The sequence below is a fragment of the Staurois parvus genome, unplaced genomic scaffold, assembly GCF_062004578.1.
Source record: "Staurois parvus isolate SC_StPar_1 unplaced genomic scaffold, SC_StPar_1.0 ptg000145l, whole genome shotgun sequence".
Taxonomy (NCBI): Eukaryota; Metazoa; Chordata; class Amphibia; order Anura; family Ranidae; genus Staurois; species Staurois parvus.
In genome coordinates, this window is record NW_028317941.1 from 22,612,269 (window position 1) to 22,635,636 (window position 23,368).

Sequence of the window (23,368 nt, forward strand, 5' to 3'; positions counted from 1 at the left end):
ATGTTTAATGCAAGAATGTCTCTACATCTTTAACCCTTTGTTTGGAGAGAAAATGTTCAAATCTAGTTAAAATTGATAATCTGCCTGTACAGTACTGATGGTGTTCTAAAGCCTTGTTCGTTTTTTTTTTTGTTCTTTCTTTCTTTAAAAATAATACATATCTTATCTGCTCTGTGCAATGGTTTTGCACAGAGCAGCCCCGATCCTCCTCTTCTTGGATCCCCTGATAGCGCTTCTGGCCCCTTCCACTTGCTGAGTGCCCCCAGAACAGGCTGCTTACTCTGGGGGCACTTGTGCGTGCTCGCTCCCGAGCCGCCTCTGTGTCTCTATGGGATACCGAGTGTGGCTCAACCCTGTGCAGTGCTTCTCGCTCATGCGCACTGGGCACCTGGCTGTCAAGCCGAGCGCCCACACTACAGAAGATGGGAGGACAGCGCGCCGCTGGATAGAGGAACAGGTAAGGCCCCGCTGCAGAGCGGACACTAACCAAAGAACAACTCCGCGGAAGTAAGAGCGGGTACCTGTCAAATTCAGGTACCCGCTTCCCCCCCTCCCCAAAGGTCAGCAGTCATCTCCTGTACTGTCTACAGTCTCAGGTCATCCCTGTACTGTCCACAATCTCTGGTCATCTCCTGTACTATGTCTGCAGTCTCTGGTCATCTCCTGTACTATGTCTGCAGTCTCTGATCATCTCCTGTACTGTGTCCGCAGTCTCTGGTCATCTCCTGTACTGTGTCCGCAGTCTCTGGTCATCTCCTGTACTGTGTCCGCAGTCTCTGGTCATCTCCAGTACTGTGTCCGCAGTCTCTGGTCATCTCCAGTACTGTGTCCGCAGTCTCTGGTCATCTCCTGTACTGTGTCCGCAGTCTCTGGTCATCTCCTGTACTGTGTCCGCAGTCTCTGGTCATCTCCTGTACTGTGTCCGCAGTCTCTGGTCATCTCCTGTACTGTGTCCGCAGTCTCTGGTCATCTCCTGTACTGTGTCCGCAGTCTCTGGTCATCTCCTGTACTGTGTCCGCAGTCTCTGGTCATCTCCTGTACTGTGTCCGCAGTCTCTGGTCATCTCCTGTACTGTGTCCGCAGTCTCTGGTCATCTCCTGTACTGTGTCCGCAGTCTCTGGTCATCTCCTGTACTGTGTCCGCAGTCTCTGGTCATCTCCTGTACTGTGTCCGCAGTCTCTGGTCATCTCCTGTACTGTGTCCGCAGTCTCTGGTCATCTCCTGTACTGTGTCTGCAGTCCATTGGTTCAGAATATTTTTTTTCCTGTTTTCTGCCTCTAAAACCTAGGTGCGTCTAATTGTCAGGTGCGTCTTATGGAGCGAAAAATACGGTACTTAGAGCAGCAACTTTGTGATCAGCTTGCATTGCGGACACCGTTCCTAAGAGAACATCCTCGGGAGGTATGGCTGACTGAGCTGGATAAGCTGGTCCAGATGGAAATGATACTAGATGATGGGTATTGGGTGCTTCAATGGTATGCTACCCAAGTGTGTCCGTGGCTGAAGAACAGCGATCCCCTAGAAGGCTATGACTTTTGCTGCCTGGGATTGATATTTGAGATGCTTCAGTAGGATCCATATTTCAATAGTGCAGTGGAGTAGAGTTGGGAGGACATTTGAGATTTTAGGGAGTTGGAACTTTCCCGTGAGCTTGGATTGAGCCGTGACTTGGAATTTATAGAATGGGAGCTGGAACAAGCATATAAAAGACTGTTCAAAGCTCAGCTCATCAGTATGCCCCACCACCCATGGATGATATGATTGAGTCACCTGCCGAAGTGCTGGCATTGGGCCCAAGAGCCACCAGCTCTTGTCCTGGATTTTCAGTTCCAGAGACTTGGGCTTTAATAACTTTTCTGCTGAGGAGGAACAACCCATTGAGCCTCTAACAGAAGAGCTGGCATCGAGGCAGAGCGCTGCTGACCTCCGCCTACAACAATCGGTGGCACTGGAGGATTTGTGCGAGGCCACCAAATTTTCATTTTACTTCCCAGTGGAAGAGCTGGCATCAGGACAGAGTACCACTGACCTCTGCCCAACTCCAACAGCACTTTCGGAGCTCCAGGGAGCAAGGCCGGGCAACCCTTCTCCCCAGCAGCAGGCCAATACAATGGAGTCCATAACCTCAGCTGAAGCGCTAGCAGCGCTGCAGGGTACTGCTAGTCTCTGCCCATACACAGTCCCAGCAGAAGCGTCCGCAACAGGACAGAGGGTCTACTACCTCTGCCCAACACCTACAGTGATAAAGGAACCTCAGGGAGAAGTAGTCAGGGTTTCTCCTCCCAACAGAACCACAGTCCCGGAGAGGAGGTGGTCGTCCTCCCTCCCCAGCGGCAGATCCACGGTCCTGGTGGTCGTCCTCCCTCTCCAGCGGCAGATCCACAGTCCGGGTGAGGATGAGGTAGTCACCCCCTCCTCCCCAGCAGCAGTGTAAGGACTCGGGAGTGCAGGAAGTGGTCCTTGCTGCACAGCAGGAGTCCAGGGCATGGAGCAACCAGCTCATCTCCCCAGCGGCATTTCCGCAGTCCGGGAGAGGTAGTGGTTGTCCGTCCTCCCTCTTTGGCAGATCCACAGTCCGGGAGAGGTAGTGGTCATCCTCCCTTCCCAGTGGCAATTCCACAGTCCAGAAGAGGAGGTGGTCGACCTCCCTCCCCAACAGTCAGCAAGAACAGAGGATGTGAGGCCACTACTGAAGCGCTAGCAACAGGGCAGAGCGCCATTGGCCTCTAGCACCTGCTATGTCTTCACAGCGCCAGGGAGTTGCAGCAGTCGGCCCCTCTACCCAGCAGCAGATTGAGCCCCAGAATGGTAAAGACCTCTTGCTGAAGCACTGGCAGCCGGACAGAAGGTCCGCAACCTCTGCCCCACATGTACCGATGACAATTCTTCCCTGCAGCCAAGAATGGAGATCATGTAGATCACCTGTGTGGGTTCAATTTGCTTGACTAATGCATGTCCAGACCAGGTGGAGGTCTGGGACCTGTTTAATCTACTTTTGAAGGGGGAGAAATGTGACAGACCCAACCGGGACGAGGGCTTTTGGAGGAGACTGCAGGCTAACCTCTTGACTACTCGGATACCATCGGCCCTAGCATCTGAGTGTGCTCTATTTTTTGGGAGGTGTGTGCCTGGGGAGACCTTTTTGAAGTAGTTTTACTTAGGATTCAAGTCCATGTCTCTCTGAAACGCAGACTGAGAACTGGTGGACCCGGATACAGATTTGAGTCCTCTGTGCCTAAACCAGGGTTTATTGCTTAAACCCCCCTCCTAGACACTGAGCAGATGTTAATATAAGCAACTCAAAACAACCTGATGCTGAGGTCTCTTACTGTAATCTAAGGTGTTAGGTTTTCACTGTTGTGTATTTGTTCCATTATGATTTGTGTTACCTATTGTTTCTGTCTGTTTGCTAGTCCTCCTTGAGGTTCCTACATGATGAGATTAGTCTTCTGTCAACTTTACCTCGTTAAGGAATCAATATGGGATGTTTATTCCAATGTTTAATATTTCTGTACATAGGTGGTTTTTTACTTTAATACATAGAATGCATTAAAGCGGTAGTAAACTGCCCAAAGAAACAAAATAATGGTCCCCCTGCAGATTTGGTCATAACATACTAGTATGCACCGCATACAAGTAAATTTATGACAGACTTACCTGTACACGGAGCCCTCCAGTGACACGCAGTCATGGCTCCCCGGAGCCACCATCTTCGCCTGGCCTTCCTTCTAGGTTTGAGGGCTCTGGCAGTATGAATGGCCGGAGCTGCAATGACATTACTCCTGCGTATGCGCGCTGGAGCCCTGAAGGTCCAGCACACTGTGCGTCCCTTCAGAGCGCATGCGGCGGTGACATCACTGGCTGCATGCTGTGTGAATATCTCCTAAATGGTGCAAGTTTAGGAGATATTCACTGTATCTACAGATGAGCCTTATTATAAGCTTCCCTGTAGGTACAATTTACAAAGTGGACTTAACTTCCACTTTAAGGATAAAAACCTTCTGCCTTTAGAACTACTTTCATTACTGCAAATACAGCTGCCCAGCCCCCTCATTAACAAAGACAAACTGGTAGGCTTTCCCCTTGTTGGAGGGTCCTGAATAGGTCATCTAAATAAGGTAAGCTGCAGTTTTTAATTTTTTTTTTAGTAATGCTATGTGAATGGGAACATGTTACAAGTAGGTGTTGTCCTAGTTTGGCTGCAAAAGTGGAAATACACCTTATAGGCATGGCAAGAGGAATGAAAAAGTTCTTAAAATAATGTAAACTACAGTATTGCGTTCCTTCCAATTAAAGCCAGGAACTATAGTGTTAAATGTGAGACAAAAAAAAAATCCACATCTATGTGAGATACCTTTCACTTACAGTGGATATAAAGGCTACACACCCCTGTTAAATTGTCAGGGTTCTGTGATGTAAAAAATGACAAAGATAAATCATTTCAGAACCTTTTTCCACCTTTTTAATGTGACCTATAAACTGCACAACTCAGTTGAAAAACTGAAATTTTTTAGGCGGGTGGAAGGAAGTAAACATAAACTAAAATAATATGGTTGCATATGTGTGCACACCCTCTTATAACTGGGGATGTAGCTGTGTTCAGAATTAAGCAATCACATTCAAAATCATGTTAAAAAGGAGTCTCGGTACACACCTGCCATAATTTAAAGTGCCTCTGATTAACCCCAAATAAAGTTCAGCTGTTCTAGTAGATATTTTCTGATATTTTTTTAGTCGAATCCTACAGAAAAAGCCATGGTTGACAAAGAGCTTCCAAAGCATCAGAGGGATCTCATTGTTAAAATGTATCAGTTAAGAGAAGGGTACAAAAGAATTTCCAAAGCATTAGATATCCCATGGAACACAGTGAAGACAGCCATCAAGTGGAGAAAATATGGTGCAACAGTGACATTACCAAGAACTGGACGTCCCTCCAAACTTGATGAAAAGTTGAGAAGAAAACTGGTCTGGGGAGGCTGCCAAGAGGCCTACAGCAACATCAAAGGAGCTGAAGGAATGTCTGGCAAGTACTGGCTGTGTGGTACATGTAACAACAATCTTCCGTATTCTTCATATGTCTGGGCTATGGGGTAGAATGGCAAGACTGAGCCTTTTCTTACGAAGAAAAACATCCAAACCCTGCTAAATTTTTAAAAAAACATTGGCACAAAACCTTCAGGCTTCTTGCTAGAAAGCGGACTATGAAGAAGAACTTCATCTTTCAGCATGACAACAACCCAAAGCATACATCCAAATCAACAAAGGAATGGCTTCACCAGAAGAAGATTAAAGTTTTGGAATGGCCCAGCCAGAGCCCAGACCTCAATTTGATTGAAAATCTGTGGGGCGATCTGAAGAGGGCTGTGCACAGCAGATCCCCTCGCAATCTGACAGGTTTGGATTGTTTTTGCAAGGAAGAGTGGGCAAATATTACCAAGTCAAGATGTGCCATGCTGACAGACTCCTACCCAAAAAGACTGAGTGCTGTAATAAATTCAAAAGGTGCTTTAACAAAGTATTAGTTTTAAGGGTGTGCACACTTATGCAACTATATTATTTTTATATATTTTAGTTTTACTTCCCTCCACCTAAAAGATTTCAGTTTGTTGTTCAACTGAGTTGTACAGTTTATAGGTTACATTAAAGGTGGAAAAAGTTCTGAAATTATTAATCTTTGTCTCATTTTTTTTTTTTTTTTACATCACAGAATCCTGACATGTTAACAGGGGTGTGTAGACTTTTTATACCCACTGTTTTTGCTGCCTGTGAGATTATACATAGTTCAGCCTGTATATTTTTGGAGTCTTTGCTCGAGTAACCCATAAAATATCAGTACTTTGTAGTTTGTGATTATATGTTGGTAGTACACACCTGAGCGACCTTTAAAAAAAAAAAAAATTAGGAATTCTGCGGTACAGCTAGCCAATTCCGTTTTATACATCAGCCCATTTTAATTTTTGCATTTGCCACAAGAAACAGGATAACCTACCCAGACCAGTTGTTGACTTAAACCCATAATGCTGCAGGTTTCTTTCAGTGCTGGTGACCACGTTTGATTGTGTTTTGTACAAAGAACACCCAAAATTGACCCCCAACTCTGCACTACTGAAGAATGAAAAAGTAAATATTCCTTTCCACTGCTTCCTCAGTACAGAGAGAGTGACCAAACTAATATGCATGAAACCGTGCCATAAAAGTAAAATGACAACAATTTGTTGCCATCAAATTACACTGCTGCTACATTAATACCTGATTAAAAGAAAATAAAGTGACTATAAACATATACTCTCATGTAATGCTGTAACAAATATACAACTAAAATAAACTGCAAAAGAACACCAATATTAAGTTTGTGAAAGTCCCAAAATCTTTTGTGATATAATCAAACACTGCACTCTGATTCCAGTGTCCAATACTCAATATTATCCTCCAGGCCACCCAGCAGTGTTTCGTGCTCCACCACCTCCCAAATGACAGTCATTCACCGCAGTACCGTGCCTATCTGAAAACAGGCTTTTATAATGCTTTATGATTGTATGCCTTGCTGCTTCAGTTTAGTGCTGTGATGGGCATCTTACCATTGCCATCCATCTCTTCATTTTACAATCAGACTTTATGCAGGATTCAAATGGCTGATTGCCTGTTAGAAACCTGCACTGCTTAGATCAGTTGTTTTTTTGTTTTGTTTTTTTTTCCTGTGATCTGTAATGTCTAGGCCCCTCTTGAGAAAGAGATATGTGATTGTGGGGGAGTGGCCAAATCCTGAAAAGGTATTTATTCCTCCAGATTGACTATCACGTAGTGTGTAAGAAGCGGTAAGTTGGCAGGAGTGTGTGACTACTCATGAAGTTAAAGTAGTTCTAAAGGTAAAATGTTTTACCTTTTTAAATTGGTTCTCAAGCATTCTTTGCATTAATGTAAAAAACTTTCCACTGTCCCCCAGATGTGACCCACTCTGTCCTCATAACAAGGATTGTTATCCTACAGTTTTGTAAAGTTAATCTGTATATGCCTGTTCAGAAAATAAGTTTGTTTGCCTCCATGTTCACTCACTGGAGAAAAAGTTGGTACTTCCAAATATTGAGTTGCATATGACTCTAACTGCCCTACAAGCTTGCGCACTATACCTAAATCGCTAAGGCAGAGCACTCTCCCTTATGGGCCTAGGGTCATTGGTCATTTGCCCTTTGTTTATTTAAATGTATACAACAGTTTTGTAGATTCAACTGGTGAACAGGATGGTAGTGGAGGTATAGAAGAATGCTCTCCTTAGCCTTTCTGCTGTAAATTGAGCTTTGCCCCTAAAGTGCAGTCCTTTTTGCTCACTCGAGAACAATTTGTAAACTGTTTAAAAAACATTATACCCATACCCCTAATGTTTTAAATTTTCTGGTTGTACAACGTAGTTGAGTGTACCAATGTTAAATGTTGCAAATGTTCATGTGCCTTTACTGTTTTATTGTGCAGGCAGGAAAACATGAAGCCATTGTAAAAAATGTCCATGATTTACTTGCCAAGTTAGCGTGGGATTTTTCTCCTGAACAACTTGATCATCTTTTTGATTGTTTTAAGGTAAAATCTTTTTTTTAAATTTAATTATAGGTGTTCGTCTGCAGTAATTTTAAATGATTGTATTTTTATAGACTGTAAGTAGTCGCCTATATTACCTACATATATTTGTTTATTTTCAATGGTCCGTGTATGGTGCATTTAGAGCAGTATATAGGGGTGGCACAGAGTTTCTTAGTTTATGTACAAGTCGTCTTCCTTAGACTTCTGCCTCTAAAGTAACTGTTAACCGTTATTTAGGGTTTTTTTGTGGGAGCTATGGTGGTTTGCGTGAGCATTTTTCAGTACATGGTATATAATTTTTTTTTTTCAACACAGATCTGTTGCTTTCTAAGGAAAACATTAACCACTTGCCCTCCAGAGGATTTACCCCCCTTTCTAAACAGGCCATTTTGCGTTACTTTGACAATTGCGCGGTCATGCAACGCTTTACATATATTAAATTTGTCCTTTTTTTTTCCCCCCCCCCCCACAAATGGAGCTTGCTTTCGGTAGTATTTGATCACCTCTGCAGTTTTGTTTTTTTTTGTTTTTTTTTGCGCTATAAACAAAAAAGAGTGACAATTTTTGAAAAAAAAAAAAAACCAAAACATTTTTTACTTTTTAGCTTTAAAACCTATCCACTAAAAGTTAAAAAAACAAAAAAAAAAAAACAAAAAACAAATTCTTTAAAATTTAAGCCAAAATATATTCTGCTACATATCTTTGCTACAAAAAAATCCTTATACATGTACATTAATTGTTTTACATAAGATATAGCATCTACAAATGCCTGTGTGTGTGTATTGGGATTTTGCAAAAAAAATGTTATACTAGTATTGGCGGCGATCAGCAACTTATAGCGGGACTGCAGCAGGCATTCTGACACTGGGGGGAACTGACTAACTCCCACTGACATCCCCAGTGACACTAACACAGTGAACAATGCTAATAAAAAGCACTGACTCTGTATTAAAGACAATGGGCAGAAAGGGGTTAACATCTGGGGCGATCAAAGGGTTAACTGTGTATTTTACTGTGTGAACTGTGTTGTGTTTTACTAGGAAGACATGCTGTTGTGTATCTCTGCTGTGCAGAGATACAAAGCAGCATGTCTATGCTGACGAAAGAGACCTGTTGCTCACACACAGGTTTCTCCCGTCAGCTTTGCCCAACGATTGCCGAGTGCCGGTTGGGAATCGCCGGCCAGAACCTGGTGATTGATATCTTTAGCCGCCAATCGTGGCGTAGGTAGGGCAGCGTGTGTGCCTCCTACCCAGAAATGCAAATCACGTGTGTGCGTGTATATATACATGATTTTGCACAACCCTGCCGCCCTCTATCAGACAAGTGGTTAACATTTAAAATCCTTTTTTTCTAAACCTGAGGGTAGCATGTATCTAGAAGAATTGCTGCTGTTTTGAAGGAAAAAGGAGGCCACCAAATACTAATCTGACTTTGATTTCTCTTCTGTTCATATACTTTACATTTTGTTAATTGATGAAAATTAAACTGGGCGCTTCCTTAACTTACAGCATTTATGCACACCTGCCTTCGCATTAGACTTCACAAAATTTGTCACCACTTATCTCAGATCAGGGTAGTTTATGACATTGTCGGACAGCCATCTTCACAATCCCATCTTTCATGCAGTCCGACACATTGTACGCTTTGCTGAGGGAGGTCAACACTTTCCATTTGTTATCCTGTCATTCATGTTCTCCTCTGCACTGTGTCTTCATAAAAGTGCTTGCTTCGCTCGTGTCCCTGCTAAGATCTCAAGGCATCTAGGTCACTTGGTATCTGGACAAGATACCTTACCCATGGACTGGTCTTCAAACATCCAAATTAAAATCCAGCTCTTCAAACTTTTGGATGGCTAATTTAACTTCAAGGGGTCTTCTCTCCAGCCATCCCACTACCTGGAGTATTTGGGGCTGATCTTGAGTATGGCCCAGGCCAAACCTTTTCTTCCCAGGAAAAGACTGCCTCTCTGATGTTCAGCTGTTGGACCCTCAGGTCAACCAGGCATCCTTTGTGATGCTTCTTAATGAGGGTTATGGTGGCCTCCTTCAAGGTAGTTGCCTTTGCTCAGATACTCTCAAAACCTTTGCAGCTCAAAATTTTCACTATGGGTCTAGCAGATCCTTCCTCTGGTTCAATCAATACTTCTGTCCAAACAGGAGAAAATTTCCCTGGCACGGTAATTTTTAACTCCCAAGACCTAGAATCCAGGAAATCATACGTTCCTTTCTATGGAGGGTGGCAATGAAGGACTCGGGGGCACTGTCTACAGTGAAGGAGTGAAGGCCCCCCCCCCCCATTAACATTCCGGAACCTATAGCCATAAAGCGTATTCTCCTACACTGGACCCAGTTAGAATTCAGTCAGAAAATGCCACAGCTTTAGCCAACATAAACCACCATGGGAGTACCGGAAGTTGGGCAGCCCTGAAAAGAGCAAGTCTGATTTTCTCCTGAGTGGGGGACAAAGTTCCAACTGTCTGCTATCTATATACCCAGAATGGAAAGTGTGATTTCTATTTCAATGCTTGGACTGTTCACTCCATGATCTTGTTTCTCTGTCAAAAATTAAAAACCGCAGATATGGATATCATGGCCTCCCTATTCAACTAGAAACTGGGCAGGTCCAGGAGATCCCCTTACGTTTTTGATGAATGCCTTGGTATTTCCTTGGTCCTTGTTTTGACTGGCATATGCATTCCCTACAGTGACTGCTCTCCCTCAGCTGTACCATATGAAAGAGGAAGAACAGATTCCAGTGATCCTCATTGCTCCAAATTGGTCCTGGAGAACTTGGTACACAAACATGCACAGAATCCTGGCAGACAAGCCAGACCATGTGCCACAGGATCCTCTGTTCCACCCTGCTTCAAAGTCACTGTTATTCAATTCGAGAATATTTTTGTTCCTTGCTGTGTGGTTTGCACCATCAGCAGGCTCTTGGTATTTTAAACGGTCAAGTCTGTGCCTTTGTCTGTTTTATTCCAAAAAACCTTTTGGCTTCACACTTTGTAAGAATTTTATACAAGGAGTTCATGTCCCCCCACCCCCACTTAGACCTTCTGAATCTGGTGCCTTCAGTTCCTCAGACATCTCCCTTTTGAATGGATTTGGGTCTGCCCATTTGGGATCTCACTAGTAAGGTAACCTTTTGAGTTGCCCTCACTTTTGTCAGGACTGTAGTGGCTCTAAGTTGGTGGCTCTTCTCTTGTAAGGAGCCTTTTATTGTCTTATACAAGGACAAGGTGGTCCTAGGACCCAAACCCTCTTTCCTACTCAAGGTTTCTTCTTTGTAACCTCCCTTTCTTGTGTCCTACCCTGACACATGCCAAGGACATTTTATGCCACTGTCTTCATGTGGTCAGCAGTTAGGGTCTACTTAGCTGCAGTCTTCATAAAAATCGCCCCTTTATGTCCTCCCCTGAAGGTCCCAAGGAAGGGCATCCTGCATCTTCTTTACCATTGCTTGGTGGCTCAGACAGCTCATTTTCAAGGCTTACACCCTTAGGAATGGGTTCACTTTAACCCATTCATGAGGGTGACAAAAATCTTAACACCTGAATCCAGTTTTGCAACTTTGACATGTGTTCATTAACTACTTGCCGACCGAAGATAACCGAATGACGGCTGCACTGCGGCTGGCCAGTTCTGGGTGGACGTCATATGATGTCCTCCCAGAACGTGCTCTCCTGTGCGCCCCCGGCGATCTCCATGATCGCTGTGCCCTACGGACACAGCTGATCACGTGACGTGGTAAAAGGCCAATCACAGCGGCCTTTTACCACGTGATCAGCCGTGTCCAATGACACGCAGATCACCGGGAAATGCAAATGCTGGTTCTCGGCTGCACTTTCCTCACGCTGTCAGATCGTGAGGAAAGTACTGCCGAAAACTGACAGTTGTCAGAGCGGGGATCGGCACCGGTCAGTGCCCTGATGATCGGTGCCCAGCAGTGCCACACACAAGTTCCGCCCACCTGTGCCCAGCAGTGCGCCCACCTGTGCCCAGCAGTGCGCCCACCTGTGCCACCCAGCAGTGTCACCACCTGTGCCCAGAAGTGCCACCTACCTGTGCCCAGTAGTGCCACACACCAGTGCCACCCACCAGTGCCCATCAGTGCAGCCCAGCAGTGCTGCCAGTCAGTGCCACCAGTCAGTGCCCAGCAGTTGTGCCTGTCAGTGCCCAGCAGTGCTGCCAGTCAGTGCCACCAGTCAGTGCCCAGCAGTTGTGCCAGTCAGTGCCCAGCAGTGATGTCAGTCAGTGCCACCTATCAGTGCTATCAGTACCCATTATCAGTGCCGCATATCAGTGCCACCTATCCGTGACACCTCATTAGTGCCGCCCATCAGTGCTGCCTCATCAACGCACATCAGTGAAGGAGAAAAATTACCTGTTTGAAAAATTTTATAATAGAAACAAAGAAACTTTTTTTTTTTTTTTTCAAAATGCTTATAGCACAAAACGTAAAGTGCCCAGCAGCGATTAAATACCACCAAAAGAAAGCTCTATTTGTGAGAAAAAAATTATAAAAATTTCATATGGGTACTATCTTGCATGACCGCGCAATTGTCAATCAAAGTGCGACAGCGCTGAAAGCCCAAAATTGGCCTGGTAAATAAGGGGGTATAAGTGCCCGGTAGGCAAGTGGTTAAACAGAACATCGCACTATGGATATCTTCTGATTTTTGTTTTTTTTTCTCAAAGGAGACTGGCACAAAATAGTAACATTTAGCTGTATAGAACTGCTATTAGCATAGACTACCACCAAAGAACAGCCCAGAATAAATTATCTTGTTTAGATGATCGCAGTGATATACACATGTGTATTTTAGTTGTTGTTTGTACGTCTAGTAGGACTCAGAAGATTCTACTTAAAGCGGAGTTCCCTCGTCCCTACATCCTCTCCCCCCCCTCCACTGGCACCTTTTGAGGGGGAGTAGATACCTGGTTTTGACAGGTGCCCACTCCCACTTCTGGCTCAGTTTGCTGCATCAAAGTGAGGCAGAAGTTCGGCCCCCTCCTTCCTCCTGCAGTCTCCTGGGAACTTGCACAGGTCCCAGAAGACTGCTGGACCAATCGGGATGCGCAGCGTAACATGCGCAGTGGGCACCCGGCTGTGAAGTCACAAGCTGTCACAGCCTGGTGCCAACAGTTGAGATGCTGGCGCCATGGAGAGAAGGGACAGCGAGGGTGAGCACATCGCTGGATCCTGGGACAGGTAAGTGTGTGTTTATTAAAAGTCATCAGCTACAGTTTTTGTAGCTGCTGACTTTTAATAAACACAAACTGCTGGAACTCCGCTTTAACTACTTCTCTACTGGGCCAACTCTGACTTTTTTTTTTGCTAGAAAATTACCTAGAACCCTAAGCCAAACATATATATTTGTGTATATATACATTAGACATATTTTTTTTTTTGTGTGTATATATAAATACAGTGCTCAGCATAAATGAGTACACCCTTATGCAGGCCATAGACAGTTTATTGGCCGATTTTTCGTCCAAAAGAATAATCGGCCAGTTTTCACAGTGTTAGTGGGGCAATGGCATTGGACGATTTTCGAGGTTCCTCCTCATTTTGTTCATCAGTCATGCTGAAAAATTTGTAAAAAAATGGCCGATTTTCACAATCATTGGTAGCAGCACCGGTTTACAGAATGACGATGTTTCGTTTTTTGGACGAAAAATCGGCCGATAAACGAATCGTCTATGGCCTGCATAACCGTTTTGCCAGAAAACCTTTACTTTCCTTTCAGAATCAACATTTTCTATGGGGGGAAAAAATACTACAAAATACTCCCTCAAATGCAGGCCATTGATTGTTAGGAAAATTACTTTTTTGTGTGTGCAAATTAACAAATCTTGTTTGCAAATTCATTCAAGACCATGTTGCAAAAATGAATACACCCCAATAAACGTCCTAGGAACAAAGTTAAATTTTAGACAAAATCCTAATAAGAACTCAACTCCAGGTGAGTCTAATTATTCATTAAACAGGTGTCCAGCAGATACGGGCATTACTTAACCACTTGCCCTCCAGAGCATTTACTCCCCTTCCTGACCAAGCCATTTTTTGTAATAGGGCGCTGCATTATTTTAACTGACAATTGCGCGGTCATGCCACGCTGTACATAAATGAAATGTGGCATTTTTTCCCCACTTATAGAGCTTTCTTTCAGTGGTATTTGATCACCTCTGTTTTTTTTTCTTTTTTCCGCTATAAACAAAAAAAGACCAACACTTTTGAAAAATAGAATTTCTTTATAAATTTAGGCCAAAATGTATTCTGTATGTCTGTGCTTGAAAAATCCCAATAAGTGTATATTCATTTGTTTACGTGAAAGTTATGGCGTCTACAAATGGCAGTATATATACTGGAATTTTTTTTAAACACTAGTAATGGTGGCGATCAGCAACTTTATAGCGGGACTGTATTCTGACACTGGGTGGGAACTAACTGCCACTGACATCTCCAGTCACACTAATACAGTGAGCAGTGCTAATAAAAAGCACTGACTGTACGAAGAATTCTGGGCAGGAAGGGGTTAACATCTGGGGCGATCAAAGGGTTAACTGTGTGTTGTGTTTTACATGGGAGACATGTTGCTTTGTATTTCTCTGCTGTGTGAAGAATCTCCGGCCAGGACCTGGTGATTGACATGTTCAGCAGCAAATAGCAGCATGGGTAGGGCGGCGCATACACGCACCCCCTACCCGGAAAGTGCATTGCAGTTGGCTAAAGAAGTAGAAAGCCAAACTGGGGTGATTGTTTCCCGTGACGCAATACAGCATACACTGCGGAGGAATGGCATGCATGGGTAGCCTCTCCTAAAGCCCATGCACAAAAAGCCCACCTAGACTTAGGGCCCATGCTGAAAAACACGACTACTGAGACTCTATAATCTGCAGTGATGAGACCACTTTCTGTGTGTGTGTGTATGTATATATGTATGTGTATATATATGTATGTATATATATGTGTGTGTGTGTATATATGTATATATATATATATATATATATATATATATATATATATATATATATATATATATATATATATATATATATATATATATAAATACATGTGTGGGTTTTGCTATTTTGTTATTTTATTTGGTCACACGGTATTTGCACAATGGTTTTTCAAATGCAAATTTTTGCTATCCTTCCCACTGCCACTTGTAAAAGCAGTCCAACAGCTAATTGGCTACTAGGATTACTTTTACATTACAGAGCATTGCTGGCAGAAACATAAATACCAGGATGATGCCTTGTAGTTGCAGGCATCCTCCTGGTATCTCCACTTAAAGCCTAGGATGTCATATGACATCCTAAGTGCAGGAAGTGGTTAAAACACACTGATAATATATATATATATACACACACACTATATTGCCAAAAAGTCTTGGAATGCCTGCTTTCACACGCACATGAACGTTAATGGCATCCCAGTTTTAAATTCGTAGGGTTCAATATTGAGTTGACACACCCTTTGCAGCTATAACAATATAACAGCTTCAACTGTTCTGAGAAGTTGTCCACAAGGTTTAGTAGTGTGTCTATGGGAATATTTGACCATTTTTCCAGAAGTATTTGTGAGGTCAGGGACTGATGTTGGACGAGAAGGTCTGGCTCACACTCTGTGCTCTAATTCATCCCAAAGGTGTTCTGTCAGGTTGAGGTCAGGACTCTGTGCAGGCCAGTCAAGTTCCTCCACCCCAAACTCGCTCATCCTTGTCCTTATGGACCTTGCTTTGTGCACTGGTGCGTAGTCATGTTGGAACAGGAAGGGGCCATCCCCAAACTGTTCCCACAAAATTGGGAGCATGGAATTATCCAAAATGTCTTGGTATGCTGATGCCTTAAGAGTTCTCAACAACCCCACACCATATTCCCCCCTCCACTAAACTTTACACTTGGCACAATGCAATCAGACAAGTACCATTCTGGCAACCTCCAAACCCAGACACGTCCATCGGATTGCCAGACAGAGAAGCTTGATTTGTCACTCCAGAGAACACGTCTCCACTGCTCCAGAGTCCAGTGGCGCTATGTTTTACACCACTGCATCAGACACTTTTTGATGTAAGGCTTGGATGCAGCTGCTCGGCCATGGAAACCCATTCCATGAAGCTTTCTAGGCACTGTTGTTATGCTAATCTAAAGGCCACACAAAGTTTGGAGGTCTTTAGCTATTGACTCTGCAGACAGTTGGCGACTTCTGTGCCCTGTGCGCCTCATGTGCTGACCCCACTCTGTCATTTTGTTGTGGCCTACCACTTCGTGGCTGAGTTGCTGTTGTTCCCAGTTGTTTCCACTTTGTTATAATACCACTAACAGCTGATCGTGAAATATTTAGTAGCAAGGAAATTTCACGGATGGACTTATTGCACAGGTGGCAACCTATCACGGCACCCTGCTTGATTTCCTGAAGCTCCTGAGCACAACCATTTTTTTCCTAAATGTTTGTAGAAGCAGTCTGCGGCCATGGAGGTGATTGGAACACCTGAATCCAATAATTTGGAGGGGTTACCGAATACTTTTGGCAATATAGTGGTGTTACATCTTTCTCTTTGCAAGAGGAGAAAAGTATAAGTGTAATTTTTATCCAATCTAGAGGTGAAATATCACAGGGATGGGCTGTACAGTGACTGATCACTTTGATAGCCAATCAGGCTATCCCAGTGATCCGGTGATCGAAAATTTGGCCTTCCAGTACCAGAATTTGGAGGCTCTGAGCTCTCTCTGAGATCTCAGTGTCGGCTGATAGCACAGCATGTTCTTCAGCACAAACACAGCGGCAAATATATTGTGTATGGCCCCATGGAAAAAGGCTCACTTCTGCGAGGCTACATGTACTGTATGTATACATTTGTTGAGAAAGGGTTATTGATGAGCATATTTTGACTTTTTTTTTTTTTTTAGCCCATTTAAACTGGGTTCAACATTATTGTTAATGGCATTTTACTAAATAAATATCTGTTTAATAAAGTGGATTTTTCCTTGCATAAGTTTAGTGCTCGTGCTTTAAATTGCTAGATAATCCATAAAAATTCTCTGCCTGTATTCAAGTTTTAATCTAGTGTGTTTGTTTTTTTTTGTTTTTTTTTAATTAGGCTAGTTGGACAAATGCAAGCAAAAAACAACGTGAGAAGCTGCTGGAGTTAATACGCCGGCTAGCAGAAGATGACAAAGATGGTGTGATGGCTCATAAGGTTTTAAACCTTCTGTGGAATTTAGCTCACAGTGATGATGTGCCCGTTGATATAATGGACCAAGCCTTGAGTGCTCATATTAAAATTTTGGATTACAGCTGCTCACAGGTTGGTAAAATAGGTTTATATCATATGTTAAGGTGCTTTTGTTTGGCTTTTACCAAAAAGATAACATTTACATTAACTGTTTTTCACAATGCCATAACCTTAGAGTTAAAGAATATGTAAACCCAGTTGTGAGAAATGTGGATCAGAACACTGCCCTTTTTCACCGGTTTGTGACAACTGTCTGGTCAACCTCAGCTCAGCTGCTGACCAGTCAGATTCCGTCTAGCCCAAACTGTCATCCCTGCAAGGAGAGGAAAGAAAGAGGCGGGGATTTCAAATGCCCACTGCATTCTATCCTCTCCTACCACTGACAGTCAGCACGGGATGCCTGCAGGGAGGTATCCTGTACCACTCCTGTGTGAACTCAGGCTAGGACGAGCCTGGGTTCACACAGGATCAGTGAGGAATCTGCATGCAATTTGGACAGGAATCGCATTCCTGTTCAAATCGCATGCTAATATTTGTTTTGCAAATTTGCATCCATCAACGGAAATCACACCGCAAGGTATTCATTAGGGTATCAGGAGTATTTTCACGAGTATGAGTACTCATGAGAATACTCTGTATCGGCACCAATATCTGTATCCGTGTATCCCTAACATTTAACAACTTGTGTGACTCTTATCTAATCAATTATTACACATGGCATGGTACTTGAACCACATGAAAATCGATGAAAACCTATATATCCAAAGAAATCAATAAACCTACTCCAAGGGGTATAGGTGTAATAGCTTCTATCTTCCTGGTTAACTTTATGTATGATGTTCTCCTTTTATTATTCTTGGTGGATGTCCCTTTAGCTGCTTAAGCACTTCAAGTCCGGACACTTTCACCCCCTTCCTGTCCAGGCCAATTTTCAACTTTCAGTGCTATCACACTTTGAATGACAATTGCGTGGTCATGCAACAGTGTACCCATATGAACGTTTTAGCATTTTTTTGAGACAGATAAAATTTATTTTGGTGGTATTTATTCACCACTGGGATTTACATTTTTTTTGCTATATAAATGAAAGTTTGAAAAAAAAGTTTCTTATAAAGTTTTGCAAATAAATCTTTCTTCATAAATCTTAGCAAAATTTATTCAGTTATCTTTTTAGTAAAAAAAAAAATAACCCAAATTAGTTTATAACCAAAAATATTTTTAAAACATTTTTATTTACATTTTTATTTTTTATATTTTTTATACATACTGTCAGCCTAGCAGTACAGTGTCACCATGTCACCAATAAAGGCTGTAAAAGCAATCATTTATCCTTATTTCTGGCTGCATTGCAGCCATTGAGAAATACTGTGTGAGCTGTGATTGGTCACAGCTTGTCACATGGTACAAGGCTGTTGTGAATAGCCTTGTACCATGTGACCTCTGTGATCATTCACAGATTTCACACGCAGTAAGCAATGATGTCAGACGTGACATCTTGCTTACTACTCTTCATGTGATCACTGATTGGCCAGTCAGTGATCACATGATCAGGGCTTCACACAGAGGTCCCGTACAACGATCGGTGTTCCACAGTGTCCTGAGGACACAGCGGGCACCGGATCGCGGTGTTCCGCACTCCCAAGGAGCGCACACAAGCAGGGTGTGGGGAGGCCGTTTATAAACAGCCACCCGCCCCTGCACTGTTCCCGTCCGGCCGTTTATATACATGGGCTGGATGGGAAGTGGTTAAGGACCACCTTTATATCAGATATACTTCTACAGGGCAGCACCTGTGTGCAGAATCATGTATATATACACGTGATTTTGCATTTCTGGGAAGGTGGGGGCGCACTCTACCCGCGCCACCATTTGTGAGGGTAGATGTCAATCACCGGGTTCCAGCCGGTAATTACTTGCCGACGCCCGGTGATTACCGAGCATCTCCAATGGTGAGGAAGATTGTAAACAAAACAAACAATCTTCCTCCCTGTCAGTTCCAGCATACTGCTCAGGATGGCTGTGCACAGTACAGCCGTTCCAAACAGTGTGCTTACAGTGCCCCCTAGTAAAGCACACAGTCAACCTTTTGATCACCCCTCACATTAACACCTTCCTGCCAGTGTCAGTTATTTTATTTATTTATTTATTTTTTAGCACTGATCACTATATTAGTAACACTGGAGATGTCAGTGACACCAAGTTAGTTTCCCCCAGTGTCAGAATGTCCGCTGCAGTCCCGATAAAAGTCGCTGATTGCCGCCAGTACTAGTATAAAGGCTGGTCTGTGGTCAGGAATGGGGCTGAAGGGAGAAGAGGCCGGAAGAAAGGTTGCATTTGAGGTTTGGAGATTGGGAGGAGTATGCAAGGTATTTTTTGAGCAGCTGAAGGAGGGAGAAATCCCTGCAGGGATATCCAGCGCACAAAGGGGAAAGCATTGTGGTGTCTATAGGAAGTATCCTACATCCATCCTACACTGCAGCAATTTTGGCAGGTTCCAGTATATGTGAACCAAAAGTGTATCAAGCCTATTAGGCATAGAAGGAGGTGAGCATACATCTTAATTGATTTGAAGGATTCACGGAAAGTCACTATTTGATGTTTTTGATCACTTCATCACTATTATTGGACTATTTGAATAATGGGACTATTATTTTGATTCTTCTTTTTTAAATCACGATCACACAATTTGTATTTAATTATCTGTCAATATTTATTCTGATTAATTAGTTTTTGATTGTAGTCACGCATTATATATTTTATCTTGGTAGTTGGGAGCGCAACATTTGCTGATATATGGATTAATTGCACAGTTGGAGTATGTGTTAAATGTTAGCGATCCATAGAAGCTTATTGTTTTTGGCTCGCAAGTTATATACACTTATTTTTATTCCTGATCTGTGCCTGCTGTACCACATACTGGTATGAAAAAGTATCCTTTTCTCCTTTTATTGAAGTACCTCTTCAGTAATGACAGTGCATAATGACATGCGTGTTAAATGCGTGATCCATAATAAATATAGAAATTATCCACTACTTTTATGGTCTGTTTATTCATTTATTATATAGGAGTTGTGCTGCACTTTGTGATATATTTTATATTTGTTAGATGTGGGGAGGCACAGCAGTGTTTTGGCAGCAACACATCATATTTATTTATTTGTTTGGTAAGCGATGTGGTTCTTTTTGGTCTTATGGGTGATTGCTTTGTCTTTTGCTATGGTCACTTGTATCAGCTGTGTGAAGTAGAAGTAGCACGAATTTTGTCTATCTTTACTCACATTGATATTTATTTAGGATACATTGGGGATGTTTAAGTTTAATAAGTACTTTTTGGGTTGACATTTTGTACAAGTTTTAGTATCTAAAACTTTGTGTTAGCCGCTGTGTTCTAGTTATTCTATTGTTTAACCCCTTCACGCTTAAGGGTAAAACAAATCTGTATGCCTAAGCACAATTTTACAACGTTGACATGTTAGTAAAACCGTAGATATCATCACAACTACTTTGTACATCCAGGTGAATTATAGCACGTTTTTTTTAAGGACAAATTGGGCTTTCATTTGATGGTAATGGATATCTCCAAATTTTTATATATTTTTTTTTAATTATCAAAGGAAAACTGGTCCAAAATAGTAAAAAATTATCTTTTTTTTTTTTTTAAATTTAGCTGTGTGTTTCATGTTACTACCATAACCTATCACCAAAGAACAACCCAAAATAAATTTTCCAGCTTTTGGCGATTGCAGCTATGCCATATATGTGCATGTCATTTGTTTGTACCCGTAGTACAGCCCAGAAACAATAGTTCGCATTTTGTTTACCTAAAACACACTAACACGCATACCAATTTAAAAAAAAACTTGGCACTGAACCTTTATCTGGGTATTTTTTCTTTATATTTTAATTATTTTTTAAACAAACGTTTTTTTTTTCCCCCTCTATGCCAGGAGTTGGAGAGATACAATGTATCTCTCTCCTCCATTCATAGAGAGAGAAAAAAAATAACAGAGGCCGGACTGTACAGTGACTGATCACTGTGATAGCCAATCAGAGGCTATCACAGCGATCATGTGACCCGGAATCGGGAGTCCCAGGTCCCGATAGAACGGGAGCTGGGGTTCTCAGTGACACCCCAGTCTTAATGCTGGGAGCGTGCAGTGCACATCATGGGAAGCTGTTTTTCACATGCGAATTGGATGCAGTTCAAGCTGCATCCAGTCCACATAGATGCTTACTTTTGAAGTAGCTTTCTTACAACCATGCATACTATACTAACTGAATGGGATGGCTTAAGGGTGGGAGAGACTAACCAACTTTGGAATTAATGTTTTCTTGAGGGTAGCAGTGCCAGTCTGCACATTTTATCTGTGATCGTTTTATGTTTTCAAACTTTCCTGTATTTCTTTATTTTTTCAGGATCGAGATACACAGAAAATTCAGTGGATAGATCGATTTATAGAAGAGCTGCGCACAAATGACAAATGGGTCATACCAGCACTTAAACAAATTAGAGAAATCTGTAGTTTATTTGGTGAAGCACCTCAGAATTTAAGGTAAGTCATTTTCAGGTTTTCTTTTCAGTTTTTATCATGATCTCCAGTGCAAAACTTGCTTAGTCTCCATTTACTGTCCTATTTCAGTGCATAATTTATAAATGCTGTGTTCTTCTCTTTTTGGGATGTTTCATTATAATACAGCTAAAGTGTTTAAAGCAGAGTTTAGGAAGCTAAGTCAGTTACATGGAAATTAATGTCCAAGATTACATTACTATACTGTGACAGTTAATGTTTTTTTTTGTTTTTTTTTTACATTGGCATATATCTTCATATCTGATATATGCATAGTGCTGGGTAATTGTAGCAGAACAGGCACAGTCCAGTAGCTTTGCAAGTACTTTAATAGTGTTGTCTAGTAGATTTGCAGCCTATAAATATAGGTACGTTTTGTGTGCGTACTCCTAAATATATTTTAAATCTTTGCATCAAACTGGTCCTAGAATGGAAATGTGCTCCCTGATTCTTCATGATATTTGTAAGTTCCACTGGGGTAGGGGCTGATTGGGTGCAAACTGTGAATGAGGTTTTGATATCTTTTCTTTGTGTAAATATAGGAAGTTATTATTGGAAAGGATTTTCTGATATTCATTGTGTTGTGCACAGAAGTGGTTAGCGATTGTACACTTTTTGTATTTATAACGTGCAATAATTTTGTTGCTGTGCTGAAGAAGATTTAGTAATTTGTAATTGTTCCCTAAATTTCAGCCAGACACAGCGCAGTCCGCATGTTTTCTACAGACATGATTTAATAAACCAACTCCAGCATAACCATGCACTTGTTACACTAGTGGCAGAAAATCTCTCTTCATATATGGATAGCATGCGACAGTACTCAAAAGGTAAGTCTTGCTAATCTTTATATGGTCCTACACATAGTGCCAATAATGCTAAAAACAGGTTAGCAATTTAGAAATGTTGGTTTTTAGCTTGGTATTGGACCTTTTAACCCTTTCGCTGCCACCAAGGTAAGGCTTACGTCGGTTATAGCAGTGACTTCTGTGTGTTCTTTATACGCCAATTGTTTTTTTTTCTGGAAATTATTGGAACACACCTCCCTACGTGGTGAGAGAATCTGTCACAAGCTATACGAGGTGTGTCTTAGAAGGAAAAAAAAATTCAGTCAATGATATCAGAAAACAAACAAAACAAAAGATACAAACAAATTACCTTTTATTGGCCTTCAAAATAATCGCCATCCTGCACAACACTTTTGCCAACATTCGTAAAGCTTCTGAAAACTGTCAGTAAAGGCCTCTCTTGGAATTGATTGCAGAACCACTGTCACACATTCTTGGATTGTGTCTGCAAAACGTGCCTTTCATGACACTTACATTGGAGTTTTCAGGCAACTCTTTTTGGGTTGCAGGGAAGACTGAACGCCAATCAATCGATTGCTGCTTGAATTCCAGCTCGAACTGTGGTAGCACCAGCACTTTGGTTCGCAGATAGGATTGATCCTGGTCACACATGGTAATGAAATCTCCAGAGGTTTCCATCCGTTTTGCTTTCTGTTCTTCTGTCAGCCTGTGCAGCACAAACTGGGAACAGATCTTCTTCTTACTCAAATCTTCACGGATGATGGTGCACACTGTGTCCTTGGCAATGCCCAATTTCTCCACTATCATTTGTAGAGTCAATTGCCGATCATTTGTCGGCCCCACTTGGTCATGTCTGTGGTTCTGCTTGTTGATAACCAACCTGATCATGGTTCATTCCTTTAAGTCACGAAAGCGTTTGAACGAGTCTTAAACACATGTTCTGCCCACAGCTTCTGTCCCGTACACTTGCATTAATATTTCATATGTCTCTGTCGACGGTTTCCCCAATTTGTAGCAAAACTTGATGTTTGCTTTTTGCTCCATTGCAGTGAACCCTACCTCTCACACGAACTACGTTTGACTGCCTGCAGTGGCCTTACCCTGACGGTCACGTGTTATCCATGCTAGGTGGTGTTTCTCGACATGTCTCTGGATAGCCATGTGCATGCGTG

The 23,368-nt window shown here is 42.4% G+C and overlaps 1 protein-coding gene across 4 annotated transcripts in view; it reads left to right on the plus strand.

The window, feature by feature from the left end:
* Positions 1-23,368, plus strand: part of USP9X (ubiquitin specific peptidase 9 X-linked) — a 290,448-nt gene that overhangs the window by 116,856 nt on the left and 150,224 nt on the right. For all 4 annotated transcript variants that reach the window (XM_089673929.1, XM_089673926.1, XM_089673928.1 and 1 more), the window contains exons 11-14: positions 7,468-7,572; positions 16,688-16,894; positions 21,239-21,375; positions 22,084-22,217. In XM_089673929.1, the coding sequence (XP_089530055.1) occupies positions 7,468-7,572; positions 16,688-16,894; positions 21,239-21,375; positions 22,084-22,217 (583 nt within the window). The remainder of the gene's footprint in view (positions 1-7,467; positions 7,573-16,687; positions 16,895-21,238; positions 21,376-22,083; positions 22,218-23,368) is intronic.